The 27,118-nt window shown below is 38.4% G+C and overlaps 1 protein-coding gene across 1 annotated transcript in view; it reads right to left on the bottom strand.

The window, feature by feature from the left end:
* UNC80 (unc-80 homolog, NALCN channel complex subunit) overlaps positions 1 to 27,118 on the bottom strand; it is a 167,601-nt gene that overhangs the window by 22,009 nt on the left and 118,474 nt on the right. Inside the window, exons 40-57 of the mRNA XM_081957199.1 lie at positions 26,877 to 26,978; positions 25,296 to 25,476; positions 24,547 to 24,815; positions 24,194 to 24,328; positions 22,612 to 22,750; positions 20,941 to 21,037; positions 20,061 to 20,231; positions 18,807 to 18,899; positions 16,470 to 16,505; positions 15,925 to 16,143; positions 10,048 to 10,248; positions 6,846 to 6,969; positions 4,105 to 4,230; positions 2,702 to 2,825; positions 1,698 to 1,904; positions 1,343 to 1,527; positions 880 to 1,045; positions 209 to 388 (exon numbers count right to left, since the gene is read on the bottom strand). Coding sequence (XP_081813325.1) covers positions 209 to 388; positions 880 to 1,045; positions 1,343 to 1,527; positions 1,698 to 1,904; positions 2,702 to 2,825; positions 4,105 to 4,230; positions 6,846 to 6,969; positions 10,048 to 10,248; positions 15,925 to 16,143; positions 16,470 to 16,505; positions 18,807 to 18,899; positions 20,061 to 20,231; positions 20,941 to 21,037; positions 22,612 to 22,750; positions 24,194 to 24,328; positions 24,547 to 24,815; positions 25,296 to 25,476; positions 26,877 to 26,978 — 2,755 coding nt within the window. The remainder of the gene's footprint in view (positions 1 to 208; positions 389 to 879; positions 1,046 to 1,342; positions 1,528 to 1,697; positions 1,905 to 2,701; positions 2,826 to 4,104; positions 4,231 to 6,845; positions 6,970 to 10,047; positions 10,249 to 15,924; positions 16,144 to 16,469; positions 16,506 to 18,806; positions 18,900 to 20,060; positions 20,232 to 20,940; positions 21,038 to 22,611; positions 22,751 to 24,193; positions 24,329 to 24,546; positions 24,816 to 25,295; positions 25,477 to 26,876; positions 26,979 to 27,118) is intronic.

Genomic DNA, 27,118 nt, shown 5'->3' with positions numbered 1-27,118 from the left:
AGCCAGCCATAAATGTGAGCCGGTTGCTAAGCACCCAAATTGCAAGCAAATGATGTGGGAGTGGTGGGATGATCGTAAGAGTGGGTATAGATCGTAAGTCACTTTCTTCAAGACTATTGTAACTCTATCAGAGTCAATTGGATTGAGATGGGCAACTACAGAAATTAATGAAATAAATCAATTCATGTCTAAGTTAGTGAATACTTACTTTCCTCATCTTCTTCATCTGTCCTGCTTAAAGTATCCTGGGAGGCTTGCTGAGAAGGCTCACTATCCTGTTCCCAAACGGTTCCAGTGCCAGTATTGGAGCGGGACATAGTGGCAAGGCTCAGTCGATAAGCAGAGGTGGAGGTTCCCACAGTGCTGATGGAGGTCTTCCCTTGGTAAGCTAAAGCACGAGTGACAATTATGCTGGTGGAATAATGTTATCAAAGCCAAAGGAAAGGCATATGATTCTGAGCCATCAGTTGAAGTGTGTGAAGGATTAACAGTGTGGATAAAGAAAGGAGCAACTTTCTTTTGAAATGCACTTAGTTTAATTTCATGCTCCTATGAAATAGCAAGAAACATTTCACTATGCTTAAGAATGCCTCACTGGAAATTATAACCATTAGTAACCATCACACGTTTTTCTCCCAGTGTCATAAATTAAACTCTACTTTTTAGTAAACAATCTCTCAATCACAATCACAATTCAAGTTTACAACTGCTTATAATTTTGAATGAGAATTCCTACATTATTTATCAACGTTCGTAGTTCTCATTCTATAATATGTGTTTGATGAGAAGAAAAAACACTTGGTGTTCAGCCTGATGCTGGTATTGATGTACTTTCCTGTTTCCTCATCTTCAACCTCCCTTTTCTACCAGTATCCTCACCTGATCCACTATGCACAGCCTCCTTGAGGATCTTCAGTTCATTATTGAATTCTGCAATGAGAGAGCTCTTACAGAGAGGGCGGGGGATGAAGCGCCGCTCCAGCTGGTCAGCAATGTGTTGTCGGGCAGTTAGTTCCTCATGATTCTCAGCTGGCTGGGCTAGCAACTGAGGATGACAATGGCAGGGGACAGCCATGAAGACTGGAACATTTTCCTTGCTATTAATGCACATACAAAACAACTATTCTCAGCCATTTATCATGAGGCCTGTCTTTTACAAATCCAGAATGAATTAGGCATATTAATTTGCAAACCAATACTTTTGAAACTGAATTTCTGAATTTGAGGGGTTTTGCTTGCAAAAGCACCTTATCACAAAGAAATGTCTTGTCCCTATCGGAACAAGAATAAATCCTGTATATCATTTTTTTTAAAAATTCTGACTAATAGCATAGTGAATTACCTTGCATTGAATAAAGGGTCGAAGAAGTACAAAAATAGGAATTCGAGTGCGTACAATGAAATCCAGGAAATCCCATAGGGCCAGCCCTCCAACTTTTCGCAAAGCCATTTCTTTGACTTGCAGACTCAGCCAATACCATTGGCTACCAAGTTGCCGCTCAAAACAAACAAGGATCACCTTCAAAGCTAAAAAATGAGACAAATAAGTCCAAAAAAAATTAAACAACAGTATAGTGATAACTACCCATGCATACTTGCATATTCAAGATTTGGAATAGACTATTTTTGGGAGGAAAACATTGTCATCCTGTCAGCTTGATCTCAATTTTCATTGCCAGATAGAAATTCTCACTCACCCAAGTAGGCTGCTTGACTAGTGGATTCAGCTAGCCCTTCCTTACGCAGATCCTTTCCTGCATCTCCTGGAGTGGAGCAGTGGGCAGGGGAGCTCTCCAGCATGAAGTTCTTACTACGTGAAGTGCTAATAATGCGAGGTGGCAGTAAAATGTTAATGACTGTCTGGAGCAGCAGGAGAACTTCAGGCTGCTCCAGCCAAGGGCTGTCTGCATGATATCAAAAGGAAAAGACAAAGAGCAGATCAGACGTTGATTCCTATAAGAGATTCAAACAGCACATGATGATACATATATGTTTTGTAAACCACAATCAGCTTCCCTACCTTTTCCTTCTGTAAGCGAAAGACAAAATGATTCAAGAACAAACACAACAAAACAAGGGAAAGGAATCATGCTCGTTCTTGGCATTCCTATACTATATTATATTTGGTTTTGATTCTTTAAGAATTGAGGCTCATACTGAACTTCACCGTATTCTCCCTGGGCTTGCTAACCAAAGAGACATACACGAGCCTTAGCCCTAAGGACTAAGCTGTACCCTCCCACACAAAGTGTCAGGTGGCAGATCAGCTCCCAGCCGAAAGTGTGAATGAAACCTTTGGAACAAAATCTGATGCACTGCAGACATGATCATGTTAAATAAGAGAGTTTAAACCATATAGGAAGAGTAGCGTCTATAGAAGCTGTGTGTTTTGCTTGTTTGCCCCCATTTTTTTTCTTACATATAGGTGACTTTTTGCTTTGTACAGCCTGCTCTGTCATTGTGGTGATTTCAAAAAGGGGAGTTCCTGTGTCAAAGATTTAATTCAGAAAACACAGCTGAAATGAGAGGACACTACAACACACCAATGTTCTCATCCAAGTCCTCAACAAACCCTACAGACAATACACCAGAAAGAATGTTTGTGCCAAAAGAAACATGAAGGTGTAACAATGCACAAAATTGATGTTTCAGAGAGGCAGGCAGGAGGGGGGAAACAAAACATTCTTTCTGTTAATCAGACCTTTGCTTCCTGATCCTACTGTGAGCACAAATGGAATCAGTAGATTTAAAAGCATCCCTTCCCTTCTCTCCTGATTGGTGAATGGGGAGATCACATGGCTTAAGGGGAAATCTTCTTTTAAAGCCTGTGCAGTGATAATAAAAAAAAGATTAAATATTAATTAAAACTGGTAGATTAAAACAGCAAATTTTTAAAAAGTTGGATCCAAAGATACTTAGTTCACTTAATATATCACAGGATAGGCTCATCACCTTAGATTTTTAGCTTCAACATAATCAATTGATTAAACATTCAAGATTTGGGGCTCATTGACCTATTTGTTTTTGTCTAAACAATGCAGATAGTATACTGATAATTACCTATGCCAACTCAAACCAAAAGTTCTGAAATAAAAAAACATCTAGAAAAAAATCAAGGAAAAGTATTTCAGCCATTTTTAAGAATTCACTACATCTCTCTAAAAATGTACATTTGGAAGACCATACCTATCATTTTGTTTTGATCCTGATTCTGCCAAATGCCAAAGATTGGACAGATAGGGAACCGGAGCAGAAAGCCTACATCTGGAAAAAAATGTCATATCTTCTTCCTTCTCACCTTATTTTAGCATCAATGAAGAACTCATCCCTCCCCACAAACAAAGCACAAAATTTGCATTTTCCAAGTAGGAGCAATGCAATGTAGCATCCCAAGTTATTTCACAGAGTTTAGGCTATTAAAAGAGTATACTTGATAATGAACAATTTTAAAAATCATTAACAGATATAAAGCCTAGATTATCTTCATTTATTTGACAGAAATATTTAATATTTAAGTAATTGAAAGGGTAAAAGATGGAGGGAAGGAGAGAGAGAGAAGCTGTCAATTAAATTCTGGAAATCTGGGATAGTAAATTGATAAGCAATATCTTCTAGAATTAATGAATGGGTTTGCAAAGTGGAAATTATATAGAATATTTCAGAGGACAGATGGAAAAATACCTGATCTTCAGATTCATATAAAGCATTTCTGTGAAATTAGCTTTAGGTTTTCAAGTTCACAACCTACAAAAGACTTATTGCTTCAGCACTTTTATAGCTCTTATTATTCATCTAAGAAGCAAAAATAAATAATGCTAATCTATATTGTCAGGAAATATAGTTGTCGCTCATGTCAGGTCTTTGGTTGGCTTCAATCTGCACAATTCCAATGTGACTCAATGGAATTATGCTAAATTGACACCCACCAAAGACTTGGAGAGTTGCTAAGTGCTATGTTATAAAACTTCAGCATTAAGTAAGGGGAAGTATGAACTTTGCCTCACAGTTTTTGCCCAGCTTTCGCAGAAAACGAAAGAACACCAGTGAACTGGTGTCTCAACCACATAAGAAGCAAAGCCTGTCTAACAGGCAAGGCAGTCACACCTGAATCTGCAATGCTACAAGCCGGACAACAGCTGTGCTGAAGGGTAGAGGTGGCGAGAGATAAGGGCTGAGATGAAGAAGGGGTAATCCATCGGCCACACTGGAAGGTCCTACTACTCCCATCACCTGCAATACAAACACAGCACATCACCTTGACCAACTATTTCAATTCCATCCATGCCATACCCTCCAATGTTAATGAGGTACACACTTCAGATAGCGCAAGACTGGGATGCTCAGGGCCCTCCACATGCCTTGCGGTAGCTGGGGTCAAAAAGGGAATGGAGTGGTTCTAGCAGGAGATGGATGGGAAGGAAAAGGCGCTACTACAGGGTTAGCAGGAGGACTGGACGGAAGGCACAAGGAAAATCAGCGTAGTTAAGAATGTACCCAGTACTAGCCCTGAATAACCAGCACTGTACTGGTAGAATAGGTGAAGTTGGAGGGTATGCCATGTAGTTATTGTACTCAATGGAAACATGTACTTGAAATAATCAATATTGTACTAGTTGGCTTGAGTTAATATCTCCTTATGTCAGGATAATGTCCTGAGTCTGATCCAGATTGAGTTTAACACAATATTCAGACTCCTTTGTATATAATGTTCAGATTCTTCTCTTGTATAAGAATTAAACTTGCATGGGAATAGAGGGAGGATTTTGATGTATGTAGTGTACGTAAGATTTTAACATAGAATTTATGCCAAGAATCAAACAGTTTAATGGCTACTCAAAACAATTGAAACTTATATTGTGACCTAATTGCTTGGTGTAAGTGTAGGAATTTTGTCAGGAATTTGGTAGTGATTTTTTAAGTTTTTGCCTTGAACATGTGTGTGCACAGAAGGGGAATTCAAAAAGTTGTAAAGACAGCATAAAGGGCTCTGATTCTTTTTTACATGAATCACATGCATATGACATATGATAAAAATGGCAGGACTTCAGTTACATGATCCTGGGCATCATTTTGGCATAACTACAAGATCCTGGGCACTTTTTGACATCTCCTCCACCCAAGACCACAGCTAACACAAGCATCTTGTTCTGGTCAATTTTAAATGCTGGATTGATTATTAATATTGTTCGGAAATGCTCATTTGTATTGAAGCATTCATTTCTTCCAGTCTGCTTTCCATCAGTTCTGTTTGTATTTCAATAACTAGATCTTACAAAGGAAGATCTTAGAAAAGAAAACAACAGTTTCATTTTGAAGGAGTGGATATCCACTAATTTCCTTTCTTAATTATTTTTACTAGGTTTATAGACCACCCAACCCCCTAACATTCTGGGTGAGGGACAACAATAAGTTGCAACATAAGAAGAAATAAAAGAATACAAGAACAAACAAGAACAAAGGAATAAAAGATGGCCAGGTGGACAGGAGAAATTACAAGCCCAACCAACCTAAAAGGGGCTTCAATCACACTCACCAAAGGCCTGGACAAAAAAGTCAGATCTTCAAAACAATAACAGGGACATGGACAATCATATTTCAGGGAGAATCTTATTCCAGTAGGTAGACACCTTATGATAACTTTCAAGCTATTTAGAGTAGAGCGAAAAGATATGTGCTTTATCAACATCTTCTTTTGCAGACCCCAGAAGGGGTGGGTTCGGAAAAGCTGACCTGATTTATTTAGAAGCTTGGACGAATTAAGGCCCAAAATGGGAAACAACACTGTACTCTTTAACACATCATTCCATCCCTAAGCTTGCCCAACTTGGATCTTGGGACATTTAGTTCTTGAATTTAATTATTGATATGTGCCACAAATCTCAGTATGATCTGAGCTGATGAAAGTTATATACTCTTGACTCCGAGCATAATAAAGTTCCTGATGTATCAGACCAAAGGTCAGTATAGGTCAACATCTTGTTTTTACTATTTGTCTGACTTAAGTTGAGTTTTCTGAATTTCCTGCATTCTACGATCCTCCAGACTGTAATCAAAATCATTTCAAAAGATCAATGAAAATGTCAACTAATTTACTGTATATAGGGAATGTATTCCAATTTATTAACTTTCATGTTAACCTTATAAAAACTCAATATTTTTATCCATTGAGTTCCTACTTAAATGACAATTAAGTACTCTAGCTTCTTTCTTTTTTTACTGAAGAGGTATCACGCTCGTGAAAGATTTATCTATTGTTGAATTGTCTTTCAAGTCAGCTGTAATTATATCAGTTTTATGCATGCCAAGGGCACACCAGGTCAAACTGATGTTCCTTAATGCAATCTAGAAACATCCATGTTAAAGAGTCAGAAGGATCTGAACATCATACAAAGACACCACAAACTTTCTTTAAACTATGAATGTTATAAATGGCAAAACAATTTCATTCTAATAATTTGTTGAGATAAGAGTTAATGTCCTTTTGCATTATTTTTACAAGGTGAGGCTGAATAATGTCTCCAGGGTCCCACACTTCTTTCCAACTCCTCTGCCAGGTGTATGCAGGCGTGTGCAGTATCCACCACCCCAATCTCCAACTTGCAGCCCTCAACTCTCAGCGCAACATGCAGAAGTGGATTTTCAGAGTGATGCGTAGAAAGTAGCCAAAACCAGTCATTGGACTATGGGTTTCTTTTTCATTCTCTCCCCATGCAGCACTTTGAAAATGTACTTCATTATGTCTGGTGTTATTCAAGGAAGTTCTTTCTAGGCGTGCTGAACAGGGAGTTTGTATTGTAGAAGGCAGCTTGGCAAATGTGTAGGAGATTGCCATTTTATTTACTCACCAGATTGACACAGACATTGATCAATGACCTAAGATGAGGCAGGAAGGATATGATTGGCTGCCTCTGAAGTGTCAAACAAACCCCTTCAATCAAATTGCTGGCAGGCTCCCATTCAACCTGTCTCCTAGAACACAACAGTAGATGGTATTAAATGGTTAGCCTAGAAAAAGGCGACTGAGAAATAGGAACACCAAGGAAAGTTCAAGATAAAGATCTCAGATGACAATAACCTGTATCTCAGTGTGATCTTTTTATCTGTTGGTGGATAGTGGAATAAAAAAACACTGTAGAAAAAAGTGACTCTGTAAAATGCTGAAATAACCAGCAAAACATAAATGAGTGAGGAAAAAATGAACATGATCATATCACACTCCTTACTTTTATAAAGATAAAGCCTTGCAAATGAAGCAAATTTCTAATGTCTAGGAGATAAGTGTTTACAATCAGTCTTTCTGTACTGAGAAAAGCTCTGAACATTCTGAGAAATTCAATTCAAGGTGTACAGGTTTTATTCTCTCAACAATATCACTGTTTATAATAAATAATTGAACTCCAGTGTTTGCTAAATAAAGCTCTTTGAGACTCAAAACAGACTTTCACATTTGTTCATAGCAGGATATTTTTTTTTTATGTTTTGTTGAATTACTTGCATGCTATCAAAGACTCATGGATTCAGTGGTTGCATGTGGTTGTGCATCACTTCCATCTCTTTAGGTCACCCAAGAGAATACAGTACAGTTCTTCATTGAATACTGATGGACACCTTGGCTGAATGATCCATGATTTACTTCTGCTTTATTGAATTCAACTTTTTAAAATATTAGCAAAGAATATGCGGAGAAGCAGTATATGAAAATGAATTTAGAATAATTGCTCCAGCTCTTAAGCACTTTACCTCTATTTGCTTTCTGACACATAGATCTAAATTCTTTTCTCTTTGGAAAAAAATGATGATGAATTTTGCTTATCCAGGGAAAGATAACAGATATCCTATGGAATTTTGAAATATTTACCTTAAGATTCAGCAAATTCTTTACTACTTGTACACGTGTTGGGTACAGATATTCAACATACTAGATTAGACAAGAGTATGGGATTATCACTGGATGACGAATCATAAAATGCATTCACCTTACAGGATAGTTTTAAAATGGAAAGTAGACTGAGAACACTGTATGAGTGTGATGCAAAATATTTTTCTTTAGGGATGATAATGTGGCAAATTCCATAGGACAGTTCTGGAAACATTCTTAAATTTGAAGATCAATGTGGTATTTGTGATATTCTACAAATAAATTAATACACCACAATTTTGTGAATGTCAAGACAATATTAGTGTTTCATATTCAGTGATATGAAGAGAAAACATAATTACACTTGCTTTTCTATTGCAATTTTAGCCCTTGTTCACCATTAGTTGAATTCCTTCTCACATCAATGCTTAAAAAGAAATCAGGAAATTTGAAGTATCAAAAATCTGTTTATTTGTTCCAGAATTCATTCATGTAGCTACCATTCTGAAATCAAGCTGATCATAGAGAAAAACCAAAGGTTTGCTAATAGATTTGGAAATAGAGACAAATCTAAAATTCTCAAGGAACTTTCATAGAAACATTAATGTGGAATTGACCTTGAAAAGCAATAATGATAAGAAATTGCAAACAAGATTATCCTGGGCAAAGCATAGGCAGTTCAGACTTCATGCATATTCAAGTTTGTGTGGACTGAAGAGAAGGAAGACTCAGACCCTGATGCTTATTTTTAAGCCAAGTTTTATGAAGCTAGGAATGATTACCTGCTTGAGCAAATATCTGTATATCTTAGTTCTTTCCTATGATAAAAAAAAATCATTGTAGTGAGCAGATTTGTTGAATTGGCAATTAGAAATTAGGTTTGTCCTGCTAATGAGACAGCATTTTCTAAAAGTAGAGAGGAAATGAACAATTAAAAAATTTCCAAGGGCTGGAAAATTGATTTAGAATTAGACAGACAGCAAGCAAGAATATAAAACTCTTTCTGTCAACAATTTATTTTGACCTATGAAAATGTTTTCAGGAAATAAAATGAGAAAAAAGAATGTTGTTTATTTTACTTAATATGCAAAGACCAAAGAATGCATTCTCTTAATTAATTAAAAAACCCAGAGAGTATCAAACAGGATTCTAAACCCTTAAAGTCTAAAAAATATGTAGTAATGCACATTTTCATGGGCCTAGTTCAGTCTTGTGAAACAAACATCAAAGGCTACCTTAAATTTTACATAGCCTCTTCCAAGTTGTTTGTCTTTCTAGTATATATCTGTTGTATACTTTTGTAGGAAATATCTAAAGAACTTGCTAGAGTTTTTGCAGAATCAAGTGATTAATCTGTGGTGAAAGTAAGCTAATATAGCTCAAACATGCTAGGAATTTGGATCACACAATTAACTACAAGGAAGGCTGTTGATTGTGCTACTCATGGATACTGGCCTCAACTGAGAACCATGGCATAAAAAACTTCTATAAAAAGTCTTTAGGAATTATTTTTGGAAGCAAAAGAGTGTTCCTTGATTCATTTAAAGCTTGTTTTATGGAGACAGAAGTATACTACAGAAAACATTATTACAAATAACCATTTCCTATCTGCCATCTGTACACACACGTCTTTATAAAGTTTCATGACATGACATATAGAACTTACTGTATATATATATCTTTAATTAAAATCACATTGGGTCATTTGATATAATTTTAGAATTTACCAAAGCAAAAAAAATGTCTATATCAGATTCTTGCGACTCTTCACAAAAGGTGCATTTCTGCTACCATGGTTTCCCAATATGATCACTGGCCCATATGCCAATAGAAGAAATATATGTTTAAGTATTTACTGTTAGAATTCAGTGTAGCGAGCATTATCAATAATAATAATAATAATAATCATCATCATCATCATCATCATCATCATCATCATCATCATCATCATCAAAGATACTTAGTTGATACCTAGGACGCTGGCAGCAACCCGTATCAACCAGTCAATGATATTTGTGACACATCTTTAAATGTTCACTTGACTGAGTTTCATGCTTAATGAATAAAAGAAATAATAACAACAACAACAACAACAACAACAACAACAACAACAACAACAACAATATCCTTTTCTTCATAGCTTGGAAATTCAGAAACAGATCCCATAGTTTTCTGACAAACACACTTACCTCAAAGTAGGCATCTTGTGAATTTTATTGAACATACGATCCAGTCTTTTCAAGATGAGGATAAGGGCAGGCCTCACTGCCTCAGCTGTCCAGTCAGTGATGGGCAGCATTTCCATGATGTACCGGCGGAGCCCTCGGCTCTCCATTGTTTGGGTATCATAAGGTGCCAGCTTCAAAAGGGAATGTGCAATCTCTGCCAATCTAAAACCATTGCTCATTAAGAGGAAAATCTGGATTTTGTCACAGGAGCTCTTTTGAGAAAGTGATGAAATATTGTTTAATGGAAAAACTAACTCTCAGTAAATAAATGCTATAAGTCCCAAAAGATAACTGATCATCACACTGGTGATTCTCACTGTCTGGTGCAGCCTTTTCATTCTGATGCACACTAGAAATGTGGCCACCTAAAGACTATGATAGTAAAATAATATAGGAATTTGATATCAGGAGAACACAATGGGCTAAGGGAGTCTGACCTTAAATATTTATTATTAAATATTTTTCTATATTAAATATTTTTCTGAAATGTAAAAATATTTATTTAAATGAACCATACACATATGTACCTATGTAGTATAATGGCTTAAATAAATAATGATATTTTTATATCCATACTGCATTCTTAATAATTTTGTTACATAGTAGATCTACTAGATAGAGGAACCATATTATAGGTAGTTCTCCATTTACAACCACAAATGAGCCCAGAAATTCTAAGCAAGATAGTTGTTAAGTGAGTTTTCCCCTATTTTATGACCTTTTTGCCACAGTTATTAAGTGAATCACTGACATTGTTAAGTTAGCAACACAGTTGTTAAGTGAAACTGGCTTCTCCATTTATTTTGCTTGTCAGAAGGTGATCACAAAACTCTGGGACAGTGCAACTGTTATAAATACATGTGGTTGCCTAGCATCCAAATTTTGATCATGTGACCATGGGGAAGCTGCAATGGTGTGAAAAATAGTAATAAATCACTTTTTCAGTGTTGTTGTAATGTTTAAATGCTCACTAAGTGAATGGTTGGAAGTTGAAGACTACCTGTATTCATTTCTTAGTATTATATATTTTATGCAATGCTATATAAAAATATAATCTAAAGGATGGGAAAAATACTAGAGGAGTGCAATAGCACCAAGTTTTAAAACAGAATATTAATGTGTTGCCATAGTACTGATCCCTACTTAATCTAGTTTTAATATATTGTATTGTTTAATGATATACATGTGATTTAGTATTATCTTAAGAATAATTAAATATATTTGTCTAGTTTTCAGACAGTTCTGTTATTTTTAGTATTAGAAGACAAAATCAATGTTATCCACCAATCTGTTAATAAAACAAAAGAATGTTTTCCCCTTAGGAAAACTGAAGGAATCATAAAGTTAATTTTAATCCGAGCAATTATTCTACTATTATCCAAATCAAGAAAGCTTATTCTAATAATAGAAATGCATATGCATTATAACTGCTCTATAGTACAATCTTCTCAAGTTTCAATGACAGCTTGTTCCCAGGATCTTCATTTCCCCTTTCTGGGAAGACAGAGGCAATATTTTCCTTGGAATACAAAGAGGCAGTGGCAACTGTAGAGATAGATTCCCTATGGACATTATTACCATAAGGGAAAAGTTTAGGTTTTCTCTTCAAATGCAACCGCCTGCAATTCAGAGTTAGTATCGCCCCTGGACTGTTCCAAAGTGTCATGGAACGGCTTTTGCAGGGGATTCCAGGAGTCATCCCCTATTTTGATGACATCTTGATATCAGCTGCAAATAAAGCACAATTATTTAAAAGATTGAGATCTGTTCTGGCCAGAATCAGAGACAAAGGCCTCCGCCTCAAAAAGGAAAAATGCCAAATTAACGTGCTTAGGGTTGAATTCCTAGCGTACCTCATCGACGGCTCTGGGATTCACCCGACCGACAAAAAAATTAAGGCAGTCCAGGATGCCCCTACACCTCGCAATCAGACCCAGCTGCAGGCGTTTCTCCGGCTCCTTAAGTTCTACAGTGCCTTTCTCAAACAGAAAGCCACAGTTGCTGAACCTTTACATCGGCTTCTTGCAAAGAACACAAAGTGGTCCTGGGAAAAAGCCGAAGCAGCCGCATTTACCACGGTGAAGAGACTGCTGTCAGCGGACACGTTTTTGGTCCAATACAGCCAGACCCTGCCACTTGTTCTAACGTGCGACACTTCCCCATTTGGCGTCGGAGCCATCCTCAGCCACCGCATGCGCAATGGAAACGAGGCGGCCATCGCCTATTACTCGTGAACCTTGTCTGCTGCCGAACGGAACTACAGCCAACTGGACCATGAGCCTCTGGCTGCAGTCGCTGGCATTAAAAGGTTCCATGAGTACCTCTATGGCCCTGACTTTGAACTCATCACAGGCCACAAACCACTACTGGGCTTGCTGGCTGGGAACCGGCCTACTCCTGCTTCTTTGTCACCACAAATGACCAGATGGACAATCTTCCTCGCAGCCTACAGTTATCGCCTCGTCCATCGACCTGGCTCTACATTGGGGCATGCCGATGCCTTGAGTCTATGCCCATTGCCTGAACTGCTTGCAGACCCTACCCCTGAGATGCCAGTCCTCCTCATGGACTGCCTAGAGACTGGTCCTGTCTTGTCTAGTTACGTTGCCCGCCATTCGGCAAAAGACTCCACTCTCAAACAGATTTTGAACTGGGTGTGGAGGGGGTGACCCAAGGGGCCTGTCTGGTCTGAATTTAAAATGTTTTACTGCAAATACAATGAACTGTCTGTAATAAACAGTTGCTTACTGGGGGGGGGGGGACCGGGTCATTGTTCCACCCAAACTGCGCATTGCAGTATTAGAGGCTTTGCACGTAGGGCATCCTGGAATTGTCAGGATGAAGTCTTTGGCCAGGAGTTACGTGTAGTGGCCTAACATGGACAGGAAGATAGAAGAATGGGTGACTACCTGCACACCATGCCAGGAGTCCAGACCAGCTCCCCCAGAGGTGCCCACTAAGGAGTGGGAGCAACCTCAAGCACCATGGTCTAGGGTACACATAGATTTCGCTGGCCCAGTTCATGGCCAGACTTTCATGGTAGTTGTGGACGCCTACTCGAAATGGCTAGAAGTAATCCTGATGACCTCTACCATGGCAGAAGCGGTCATCAAGGCACTACTGAGACTTTTCTCCACTGACAGCCTGCCCGATGTCTTGGTCTCTGACAACGGGCCCCAATTTATAACCATGCAATTCGAGACCTACTTAGCAGCGCAGGGAATCAGACATGCCCTGATCGCTCCATTCCATCCAGCCTCGAATGGTCAGGCAAAGAGAATGATAAGATCAGGAAAAGAGGCCCTATCCAGGATGGGCCCAAGAGATTGGCAAACACGGATTGATCAATTCCTCCTCATACAGCACATCACGCCAAATGCTACCACTGGGAGAAGCCCTTCCAAGCTTCTAATGGGTTGCCGGCTAAGGTCCCACTTAGACCAGCTACACCCAAATTACTCTGCCACATCACCCCCAGATTCGACAAGCAAAATAAGGAACTTTAGCGTAGGGGATTCAGTTTACGCCCACAACTACGCTGGGGGAACTGTGGATTCCTGCCACAGTAATAGGCATCACTGGACCTCGCTCTTACCTAGTAGAACTTGAGGACGGTCAGAATTGGAGACGGCCGCCTCTCCAACTCCAATCTTAGGCAACCAAAGGTAACTCCTGCACGGGTTAACCAAAGCCCTACCCAAAAAGAGCACAAATTCACTCCTTCTGCAGATAACTCAATCCCGAAGGTACCGGGGCACTTATCTGAAATTGTTGCAGGCCCGCAGTGAGTTCCGAGTGAACTGGCTCCAGAAACTCCAGCCACAGCCTGGGAAAAGTTCCAGGAGCTTCCACCAGGCGAAACCGCAGAGTCAACAGGTCAGTCTGACCTGACTGAAGAACACCCACCAACTGAACTGCGCAGGTCTGGGCGAGCCACCAGAAAGCCTGCCTACCTGCATGACTACGTCACAAGTCAGTTGATCCCATCTAAGAGGGGAGGGGTGTTAGATATCAGAAACAGTACCAATGGTTTTCACCAAGGTCCTCTGTTCCGGCGGGAACAGAGATTCAACCTGATTGGTCGAAGGGTCTGACAGCTCCCTATAAAGGGGCTGCTGTCAGACTGAACCTTCGCTGGATTGTACATAGTTGTTCTGTTGCAATAAAGAGCTGTTGCTGCCTAAGCCTGAGTGTGCCTTTCCTTTACCTGATCCAACACTACTTGATCAGTGTAGGCCAGGGGTGTCAAACTTGATTTCATTGAGGGCCACATCAGGGTTGTGTTTCAATTCAGGGGGCCGGGGTGGGTGTGGCTAGGATGGGCATGGCCAACTCAACATCATTTGTGTTGGGGGTGCTTTTGGTGGCCCAAGTGCTCTGCCAGAGAAAATGGGCTCCCAAGTTTCGTTTCTGGCTGCAATGGCCTCCTGCAACCCTCTGCCAGCTAAAACGGAGCTCAGGAGGGCTGTATGCAGTCCTTGTGAGTTCTGTTTTCAGTTGCAATGACCTCCTGCAACCTTCTGTCAGCAAAAATGGAGCCTGGGAGGGCTACATGCAGCCCTCACGATTTCTGTTTTTGCTGGTAGAGGCACCAAGGATCAGTCCCTTATTGTTTCCAAGGCAGCCTCACGGGCCAGATCTAAGCACCCCGCGGGCCAGATCTGGCCCCTGGTCCTTGAGTTTGACACCTCTGCTGTAGGCTATAATAAGAAAATCTTGAAAACCCACTAGAGATTCTCTCTGTCCAATTCTATATCAAACAAAAGCTCATTTCTTCCTTCCCCAAAGTCAGCTCATATTCTTTTACAGAAAGAGTGGCAGATCCATGCTGCAGAATGGTGGGTGGGACAAGCTAGATGCTCCATGTATTGGGATCACTGGATGCACTGCCACCTGATAAATTTCTGTTCTTTGATTTCTCAGCTCTCTAAAGTTAAAGTCTACCTGGTGGAGGATAGGATTGTGGGCCTGGAGGTTTCCTACAAACAAGAGAGTAGTCACCCAAGCTCTTGGTGGCCTCCTGGCTTCCTGGCTTTTTAAGGGATGATGTAAATAAGATTCATCTGACACAGATTCACTGCCACTGAAGGCTCCACTCAGAGATAGGACTGATTGAAAATGCATAATCTGAAGATGGATGGAATCAAGGGAAGAAATACTCCCCCCTCCTTTTTTTTAATCAGCACAAGAGTTCTGAAACTGATAGGAAGCCTCGGTTGTCCCAGAAGGCAGAATCAAGACTGATGGTTCTTATTTCCTATAGCTATGAAGGAAAGGGGAAGGATCATTGCTGCTGAAATGAAAACCATATTGACTTTATTTATTTTCTTTAACAAAAATTTCTATATCTAAATATATTTCTGCAAAAATTTATCTATATCTCAGGAGTGGCAGGTTATATGTTCCTGACAACCTTCCAACAATCTGTCTTCAGGGATAAGAAAAGTCATAAATATAAATGCCAACCAGGCTGACGACGCAATAACAAAAAATACATGCTGAATGATTTCCTGAAAATAGCTGGGTTTTACACACAGAAATGACAAGATTTATAATTATACATTACATTTCAGCTAATGATGGTGTTTACACCACAGCAGCTTTTCCATTGTTGTGATTTTACTCTATTTCTTAGTATCTACAATATTTGAAGTGTTTAGATCAGATTTCCCTTTCCCTTTTAATGATATCACCTGAAATAATTTGAAAAAGAAAAAATCTCATTCTACTTACAGTTTAAAGAAGCTTAAAATTCTGTTTTGTATATTATAGTGCATACTTGTCATACACACATTGCTAATGGATAGTCAAATATTTATGGACATTCAAAAATAATACCTCATATGAGACTTAACATCAAGCAGCTCTAAAGAAGTCACCCTGGGCTCTCCGGCCAGGTTCTGTAAAATCTTCAGTCGGGGGCCACAGTGTTTGTAGAACTCAGTGCATATATTCAACAGGGACTCACGAGGTCGCCGAAACTCTTCTCTAGCAATACGTTCATCCAGCTCCTCCCGCTGGATGCCTTGGCCTTCCTCTAGCAAATGAAGATTTTCTCTGAATAGCAGGGGAAATGCAGAATATGGAAATCAAGAGACAAGAATTGGCTGATATGTGATATCATTGTCATGAATCCTCCCTGCTGATGGAACGTATCTTTAGAGGAAATGTACCTTTGCAGGGAAATCATTACTTGATATTTCTCATAAGAGAAGCAGCCAGAGAAGGCAGAAGCTGTTACTTAAGTGACTTTTGGCTGTTTTTCTCCTAGTATGGAATCTCTGGTATAAAACCATTCAAAATAAAGTCCACTTTGGGAAGATTGTAGTAAAGGAATGCATTACAAATTCTAAAGAAAGAGGCTGGCGGCAATATTCCCATACCTGATAAAATGCAGTTTGGCTCCTTGCTCTGGATACCTAGAATTTAGAAGAGAAAAACAAGGACAGAGGAATTCAAAAATCATAAGGCAAGGTACACTTTTAGATCAGTGGTGGGTTTAAATTTATTTTACTACCGGTTCGCATGTTCATGCATGCACAGAAGCATCTGGGTGGGTGGGTGGAGCCTCCTGCTACTGCCACTACCGTTTCGCACAATCCGGCAGAAACCCACCTCTGATCTAGATCAAATACTCACAATACATGGAGTAGCAATGGAAGAATAAGGGGATGCTTTCCTCTTCATGTCCATCCTCCTGATAACACCTGATCTATATATCATGTCAGGAACATATAACCTGCCACTTCCTCTTATACAAGAGTCATATTTGGATGTGGTATTGTATGAAATCCAATGCACCAACCCCATACTAGATTGCTTTCTGCACATTTCTTTGAGATAGCAATAGTTCTGTTTAAACCTACATATTTTAGACTTAATAAACACATAGTATTATCTATTTTTGCCAATGATTAGCTGTGAGTATAGACATATCTAGTGAGCACAGAGGAAAACAGTATCTCAGTCTGTTCACCAGAAGAGCTTTGCTTTCTAATGGAGAAACATTTCTGTACAAACATCAGCATGTCACTGATCGAACCACACATACTTGGAAGAAAGTCCAAATAAAATTTCAGCAGAAGAAAAGATATGAGGGCTTTCTTTCAGATACTATATTTAAGGTTACTATGTAGAAATTATTAAATTGATTGCCTCATATGTATAAATATTCATTAGCTACCAGGGTAGGCATAAGTTATTTAAAAGTCTAGACAAAATCATAAAGAATAAAGTCTCGCAGTGGCTTTTCAACCACTGTAATTAAAGACAGTACTTTAGTTCATGAATGTTATCCAATTATCATATATTGTTCAAACTAGTGTAAATTTCCATGTAATTTCCAATTTCCAATAGGCAGATGGAAAAGGAGAGAAATTTCACATATTTCTTCCTGTGCAATTCCATGATCTGTTTCAGCTTAGAGCAAAAGCTTGTGGTAGAATAATAAAAAAGAATGTTCTCCATATTTTACAAGCTCGAACAACTCCTTCACAATGAGAATAACTCTATGTACAATTATTGATGTGTTAGGGCAGACCTGGGTGGATGACCTGAAGTTTAGTATTGCCAGAATGGTACCCACTCTGTGAAAGAAACCCTATGTCTCAAACACATCACAAGGTCAATTGAGAAGCTCCTACTCTAGCTACTCAGAACTAGAGAGGTGAAGGCAAAATAAAATGATTCCCTCTTCAACCTGGACAGTGGGAAGTGGACAGGAAGACGTAGAGAATGTATGCATATTCTGCCATCACATCTATAAAAATAACATTCTCTGCTTTGCTGCTTGCTTTCGGCTGCCATTGAAACGGGGAGGGGGGGATGACATGGTATTTGGGAGGGGAAGCTTCAGCACAGGAGTGAATGAAGAAGGGAGTGTTTTTCTCACCTTCTACTGTGCATGCTGCAGATAGTGTAATTGCCGCCAAGGCCAACCGTCCGGCATACCAACCTGATGATGGGTTTTGAAGATGCAGCCCACGTGACACCTGTGGGGTGTGCGGATTGGACTGGGTGATGGGGTTACTAGGGGGAGGGAGTTGGGTCACATATTGATATCTATGATTACGCACGCTTTTGCCTCAGATCTTGCTTTGCCTAGCTGCTATCTACTCATAACCAGTAAAAATGCTCTTAATTCTGAAAAATGGAGTTGAGTGGTTTCTTTCTTGGTTACTGATGGAGGCTGCCCTGACAGTTCCCCTACTTCTGTCTTCTGCCCCAGTTTAATATGTCATGATGTGTATTGAGAAGGACTCAGACCATTCCTCAGGCAGCTGCAAGTTCCAACTCTGGTTCCAGTTTCAGACTAACTTCATTTGTCATGATGAATAGTAATCTGATTCTTCTCACCCCAGGGCAGTGAGATTACTAAACTCTGGATATAAGCCTATTTTCATGGGGAGATATATTTTAAGGAATTTCACTTCAGGTTACTAAATGATAGAAATAAATTTTGACATATGACTGTCTTTTCTATCATGTATTATGTGTCAAATTCTTGTGAGTTTTGAATTGGCTTCTGCTAAAAACAAAAACAAAACGAATAATCATTTGCTGGTTTGATCTAATAAGGTAAGTCTTATATCCTGTCCCTATCTATCCCAACATTCATCTTCTTATGCAATATTGTACAATGTACAGATTATGCAAAAAACAACAACATTAGTATTAGTAAGGTTTCAATAATACGTTGCAGGGCAGCCTCTGTTAAATACCTGGTACTTGTTCCAGATGACATAGTATGGTTAGCAGTAGTTGTTCCTTTATGGCCTTGATCACCGCGACTCATCTGAGGTGCAGTCATTGGCCTGTTAATGGCAGTAGTAGCAGCAGTACAGTAATTAGTAGAAGTAGCAGTAATAGAAGAATCTTAGTATTGGAAAAGCTATTTGCCTCTGCTTAAATTAAAATGAAAGGTTCAACTTGTCGAGCCTCCAGCACATCCAGCAAAGAGGAGTTACTTACTCATCAACTGACCTCACTGCCAGATTGTTCTTAGAGCTGGGAAATTATTCTAAGATTCAACTGGAATTAGCCAACCTATGTCTTAAATCTATTATTTGTTGTCCTGCCTTCAGAAGCAACAGAAAACAGGTCTTTTTAAATGTAATCTTTTTCAGTTATTTGAAGAGGATGATCAAGTCCTTACTCTCAATTTTCTCAAACTTAACAGTCTCAGTTCCTTCAATCTCTCTGCATAGGTCTTAATTATTAATTATCACATTCTTTCTCAGTAAGGCCTCCAGAATCAACATAAAACTCACAATACCATCTGACTATATAAATAAAATAATAAAGTAGAACTATTATTTCTTTTGATGTGGAAACTTTGTTTTTATTGATGTACCCTCATTGGTCTTTTTGTGTTATAGAAGTCTTTTTGGCTGATCTTGAAAAATCTAAGAGGGACAGACTTTGAAAGGAGAACTTCAGGAAACTGGCGATACAGGACATAGTTTGAACTAAATAAGTAAACAAACAAATGAATAATCACGCTATAAATAGGCAATTCCAAAATGACAATACTCATACATGTCTCAAGAGTCAAGCTCAACTTAGGAAACTGTTTATCTTTATGTGCATTTACTTTTATTAAATGTCATTGTATTACTTTCCGGAAAAGGAGAAAAATAAATTCTGGATGGTAAATACTGAATCTGAATTAATTAATCTGTGATTAAAACCCATGAGATAGATCCTGCTTTGATACTCCCCCTCACCTCTGGCCTAATTTTCAGTGAAATAGATTTGGTGAGGACTTAATTTTCAAATAAATAAATGCAGCCTTCTATATTTTATAATGCAGATGTGAATATTGCTCATTTAAATTCTTGTTCTTGTACGTACATACATTATACAAACGTATAATGGCATACAATTGTTTTCACCATGGGCAGGAACATAAAATTTTCATCTTTTTTCTCCTTGGACCCTTGCCAAGGTCATAGCAAGTAAGTGATATAACTTACCGAGTAAGAACTTCCACACTGTACAAAAGCGCTTGCAAGGATGTCGCAAGAGCAGCTGTAGCAGCAATCTCTTCTCGAGCAGCTGTCACAGTTTCCACTTGGGAGGTTTGCCTCTTAAGTTTCTGCAAGTAACAGGGCACTAGCGCTTCAAGGACCATCAGCATCTGAAGACTGAAGCAATGTAGATCAGGTAACAATGCTATCAATGTGAGGTTATATCCAGAAGTACAATACCCCTCCATTCAAGAGAAACCCATTTTTGTCTGCAGGAAAAAGGACTGTGTACAGTACTTTGTGACTAGTTCTTGTAAATATTAGGACACCATCACAGCCAGAACAAATTTGGACCTGCAAAAAAATCTTGGTATTTTTTTTTAACAATAACAACTTCTTCCAAAAAATGTAATAAAATGAAACAGAAAATAACTGAAAAAAATGTTAAAGGACAAGACAGTTTGAGAAGGCAAAAAGAAGGAGATGTTTGCTTCCAGTGTGATATGGTTCAAGCAACCAGCAATAAATGATTTTTCTCTGTTATTCAGAGAAGCCATGTATCATCTAACTAGGTTCTATAGCTAAGCCTTAGAAAGGATAAGCATTGAGGAGACCACAAACATAGATAGCAGTTTAAAGGCCAGATAGAATAAGCTTTATACCTGGAAATAGTAATGACCTTTCAATCATTAGACAAAGAGACAAACTTCTTGAATTTCAGGGAAAGAATAAATAAAAGAAAAAGAATAATCCTTGAATCAAGAGGAATGTTTTAAACAGTTTAATAAATTAACTGTGCAAAGTTAAAAATATAAATTTGAATGATAGATTGTTATCATACTTGTTTGAAAATGCAATTGGGAATTAACCAAGAAATAGTTGTTACCTTCTGAAAGATTCAGGTGCATATGCCACAACTGTTACACATAACTTGATGGCTTCACTGATTGAAAATGTCAGGTCCTCATTGCCATAACAGAAATCTGAAATAGATACAAAATAGAACATAACAGAGTATCAACAATATGGAAATATTGTGTCATGAGAGATAAAATAAATAAACATCTATGTTTTTTTGCTTTAGGCAACTAATTCCCGTTCAATCTCCTGCTTTACATTTATACAATACCTATACATTGTATCAAAGTAGAATTGATCACAAGTGATATATTATGAATTCTATTAAAATTCATTTCACTTTAGAATTTAAGGCTGCATTTTGCATACGTAAGGGTAAAGGTTCCCCTCGCACATATGTGCTAGTCGTTCCTGACTCTAGGGGGTGGTGTTAATCTCTGTTTCAAAGCCAAAGAGCCAGCACTGTCCGAAGACGACTCCGTGGTCATGTGGCCGGCATGACTAAACGCCGAAGGTGCACAGTACACTGTTACCTTCCCACCAAAGGTGGTTCCTATTTTTCTACTTGTATTTTTACATGCTTTCGAACTGCTAGGTGGGCAGAAGCAGGGACAAGTATTGGGAACTCACTCCATTATGCTGTGCTAGGGATTCGAACCACCAAACTGCCGACCTTTCTGATCGACAAGCTCAGTGTCTTATCCACTGAGCCACCACGTCCCTATTTTGCATAGACATTCATCTTAAAAAAAGTTAGCACTTCTAAATAAGTATTGATGGGATTACCTGATCAGGCTGGCCCTATGACAATTTATCTGGCATTTAACTCCACTGAAGATTGTAGTTTGAGAAAACATGTTATTATGTGACTGTGCAGTAAAATTAACTAGGAAAATTCATTAAAACATAGTGAGAATTACTTCCAAGAAAACTTTTAACATTAGAAAATATAGAGAACAAGATACAATACAAGAATAAAAAGGCCAAGAATATAGATAGAAACATTTTATATACTACAATTTTAAGTCTGTTTGGACCTCTTTAGAATTTTGTTTCTTTAAAAATTAAAACATAGGTAGCCTTCAACTTATAACCATAATTGAGCCCAGAATTTCTGTTACTAAGTGAGGCATTTTTCCCCATTTTACAATCTTTCTTGCCACGGTTGAATGACTGCAATTGTTAAGTTAGTGACATCGCTGTTAAGTGAAACTGGCTTTCCCATTGACTTTGCTTATCAGAAGGTCGCAAAAGGTGATCACATGACCTTGGGACACTGCCACCATCAGAAATATAAGTCAGTTGCCAATCGTCTGAATTTTGATCACGTGAACATGGGGATGCTGCAATGGTCATAAGTGTAAAAAACGGTCATAAGTCACTTTTTCAATGCTGTGGTAACTTTGAACGGTCACCAAATAAACTGTTGTAAGTTGAGGACCACCTGTAAAAAGTATTTTTTTGTAGAGGAAAATCATAGGATTTAAAGCAATGATTGGCTTTTCATTTAGTGAATAGGGGCAGATCAGAAGATCCTGCATAGTGTAAGTAATGTAGTATGATCCTGACCATTAAAAAAAACTTGTTTAAATTAGTTTTTTATTCAACATTTTAGTGTTTATGTTATTGGAAAAAAGAAAGCAGAAATACATTTATTTCACAAGAAAAATGGCAATTAAAAAAAACAAATTTAAAATACCTAGTGATTTCAGGGGCTTTTCTGCTTTTACCAATTCTAGAATATCTAGGTTGTCAGAAGTATCTCCTTCTAAGGACTGTAGGAGATCAAACAGGCACTGAGCAGATACTCCCTTGCTGGGTCCATTGTATGCACCATCCTGCAGTGAAGAAAGCAGTGTTGTTCTATTCACTTGTTTGTTTATGTACTGGATTTCAAGTCTGCCCTACTCCAAAAAGACCCTGGGTGTCTTACAACCTTTAAAAGGATGCACAATGTTTTTTTAAAAAGGAACATCAATATCCAGTAAAACCCACTTATATCCCATTCATACATTTTTGTCAACTGAAGTAAGCAATACCACTTTTGGATACGTGAAAATTTTATACAAGAGTTACAAATCCCTATATTCAGAAGGTTATATAATAAAATCTAAGAAATCCCAAGGTGGTCTGATTTTGTGAAATCAAGGTGATGAGTGGGTAACCTTGATGGTGGATGGAACAAATTATTTCATTTTGTATTGTTTTAAATATTCTTCTATTTAATTGCCAGCTACCATCTTTCTAGACACTGAAGATACTCTTTGCTGTAATAATGAAGGTATTATTGGTGACAGAGTCATCAATCTACTCCCATTTACTCAGAACTATGCTTTTTCTGTCATGTCCAAATATTCACTTTAACTAGTGCATGCTTAGGCAAAAATGACAGCATTAGAAGATTTTTATTTATGTATAATACCATTTAAATTATGCACAGATCAGTGGTGGATTCAAATTTTTTTACTACCAGTTCTGTGGCCGTGGCTTGGTGGGTATGGTGTGGCTTGGTGGACATGGCTTGGTGGGTGTGGCAGGGGAAGGATATTGTAAAATCCCCATTCCCTCTCAATCAGCTGGGACTCGGGAGGCAGAGAATAGATGGGGGCAGGGCCAGTCAGAGGTGGTATTTACCAGTTCTCTGAACTACTCAAAGTTTCCGTTACCAGTTCTCCAGAACTGGTCAGAACCTGTTGAACACCACCTCTGGCACTGATGTGTCTCTCCATGTAGACACAAAAGGCTGAATGTGCAGGGCAATATCAATGTTCTGTTAATGGGAGAATGTCAACCTTGGAGGAGAGAATTTTCTAGATAGGAGACAGAATTGCTAAAAATGTGAGCAAGCCTTCAAGAAATAAGTTAAGGTGGGTTTAGAAAAGGAAAGCTAAAACTTCTCTGCATAAGAAAGTCAGTAGAAAAAGAGCATGCAGGATTGATATAGGATAAGCCAGTATAAACCATGTATCATTTTTCCCACCCACTGAAGGACTTTGTTGTTGTTGTTGTTGTTATCTGGGTGTTCTCAAGCTATGGCCTGTAGCTCCTTAGGAGGTTACAAGTAATGTTGACAGTGGTCTTAGTGTGGTTGTCAAGATCAATAATCCTAAACTCATGAACTGATTTTCCAGCAGCTTCTGTTTCTGAGCAGAAACACAAGGGTCAATGAATTGCCCAGAGCATTGCAATTCTTAAAAGATATTCTCAAACCTCAATTGCAATTTCAGCATGGTCAGAAAACAATGAAAACAATTTTCATACAGCTGTTGGTTGACACTCACAGGAAATTCCAGAAGTGGAGCAACACTAGCAAACAACTGCAGCACAAAAGGCTTACGATGTAGAATGTAAAACTGACGGCAGGCAAATTCAATTGCTTGACGGAGCTGTGGATTACTTTCATAGTCAGCGTATACCTGGGAAACAAGAAAATCCTTAGGAGTTTGCATTTGTTACCAAGAAGCTGAAGGGTTATCTTCAAAAGCTACATTGTGATTCAAAGCAGTCATGATAAAGAATTAAAGAGGTGCAATGAACAAGGAGATCATCAATGGATCCTTTGGAAAGTTTGACTTGGCAGGATAGCCTAATGGCTGCTTTAGGCCTTTCAATTTTCTTTTTAAACGAAGCTTACCTGCAGCATAGTGGGAAGGATCCACTGGTAACCACTGAGAGAGAAGAGGTGGTTGAAATGTACAGCTGTGTTGATTACAGTAGCAGCATACTGCCTCAACAATGCACTGTCCTCTGGGTGTAGGATCAGGGCTCCATTAAATACATTCAGGAAGAGCATAATTTCATCCCCCCAAGGAAATTCACTGGGCATTCCCAGAAACATCTCTTCTAGCAATTTAATCCATAGGCTTTTTTGAAGTGTATCCAGACCAAAGAGTTCCTTGCCAGCTAAGAGAACAAGGAGAACAATGTCATGTTAAAATGCAGCAGCTTATTTTAAAGAGAAATATCAGAGTTTCCTTAAAAAATCTTCAGAGGTATTCATACGCCAATGTATTAAAATAGGGCTTGCTGCATTAATTAACTTTGGTTATAAAGAGATCATAAATTCTTGTTCCATTTTGCTGATCTCATATTAAACCCATTCAGTACTATTAAACAATTATAGTGATGCTATCTATGAATATTTAATTGTTTTTAAGCAACCAAATTACAGTCTCATTTTGGTGGTTCAGTAGACTATGTTTTCCATATAGTTAGACCTGGCTATTACTTGTAGGTGATGAAGACAGGAAATCCTAGTAGCCTATATTGGAAAGTAAGATAAAAACAGAAGAGAATCATGGCAAACCAATTCTTTACTACTGTCAAAAAATGTTTATTTAGCCACGTGGGGTCAAGCTCAGCTAGAGGGAGACTTAGTGGTACCTTGTGGATCATTGAAGAGTGAGAATTCTGCATCAATGGCACTACGGGGAAATGAAGGCAAGCGAAGAAGGTCTTCTTGCAACAAAGACACATGAGACTGCTTGTGAGCCACAGGAATCTTCTGAGTCAGAGAAATGAGAAACAACACTCGACCCACTTCTTCTAATTTACGGGTAAATACCTAAAAAAACAGCCAGACAATGATTAAAATAATTGTTGATCCAAAACCAAAAAAAAATAATTGTTATCAATTGATCCTGCATTGTGCTCCACAGTTGTTTATGAGGAGGAGAGTGTTCATAGTACAAAGATATCTGAGAGGCATAAACTGGAGGAATAAGGGATTATTCTTATTAGCGTATGGCATTTTTAAAGTAGCCAGGAGACCACAGTGCAATTGCATAGTAGTAGTTTGGTCTGTCAAAATACCAGCCTTGTTGGAGGACACACTTACACCCAAGGTGCACCATAGGAAAATGAGCTGGCTTCACATCAGAGAGAAAGGCGAGTGGCTCTTCCTGCAGCATTACCCAAGGCCCCCTCCCTTCCCAGAGCTACTTCTCAAATGGGGAAGGTTCAGCACAGTCAGGTATCTGATTGCCTGCACACAGCATCAACTTGTCTTCCTACTGAAGTGGTACCTTTTTATCTACTTGCATATAACATGCTTTCAAATTGTTAGGTCAACAGAAGCTGGGGCGAATGATAGGAGCTCATATTGTCATGCAGTGCTAGGATGTGAACTGTTGGAACAGAACCATCCCCAGCATCATTAAACCATTGAGCCACAGTGCTACAGTGCTCAAGGAATTGAGAGCTGGGAATAAGTAACCAATTTTAGTTCCATGCTCTACGAACCGTCACTAAGAACTATCAGAATGAATAAATAATTAGTAATAACTACTCTCCATCTAGAACATGGATCAGAAGCAAATAATCTGGAGTGGAAAAAAGAATGGATAAATTATCATAGTTAGATTGAATATGTTAATGTAATTTAATTAATCTAATTTACAGTGTCACATTTTAATTTATTTATTCATGTTTTGAAAAAGGCTATATGAATATGAATATATTTATCAAATATATATATATATATATTGCAGCAACAGGATCTAAACTACATCTCACAAAGAGCTTTAGACTAGCACAAAACATATATCCAAGCAATATTTCTACATAGTGATGGGAATGACTTATCAGGCACAAGCTTATTCATCCTAACTCTAAGCATATTTTTGAATGGAATAAGCAGAAATCAATAAGTAAATGGACCAATGCACCACAAAACTGCTTTGAGCTACCATAAATTATGCACCCACAAATCCAAGAGACTGTCCCAGGAATCTATGTTTAAGAATACTAGCTTCTTAGATAAGACAATACTTTATTCAATTCAAATATTTTTGTAATTCATAGCTATTAAGGCATAGTGTTTTTACAGTATCTTGCACCAAACATATAGAAATGAATAAGCTTGTGGCTTCTGCACCACAAAATATCTTTTAGACAATCCCAAATCATATACCAATATGATAATCTGGTGAGGATGCATCATTGTGATGTTTACTATAAACATACCTGTTTTTGAATGAGTTCTTGCCCCCTTTCTGGATGCATGTGTACCAGATTCAGTTGTGGAGACACTGATCTACGAAATGGGTAAATGTCACGGACATAGGTCTGTGGGATAATTTTAAAAAGCCTGTATTTTATAAATGAATTATACTTCTAGCACATTAGCAATTGTATTTTCAGAAATAGTCATACTTTTCAGTCATAATGGTATAGTGAAGGAAAAAAACCTCTCCTTTCTGGGTTTC

This window comes from Natrix helvetica, assembly GCF_964273705.1.
Source record: "Natrix helvetica genome assembly, chromosome: 1".
NCBI lineage: Eukaryota > Metazoa > Chordata > Lepidosauria > Squamata > Natricidae > Natrix > Natrix helvetica.
The sequence above is the reverse complement of the archived record's forward strand: the minus strand, read 5'-3'. Positions and strand labels throughout refer to the sequence as shown.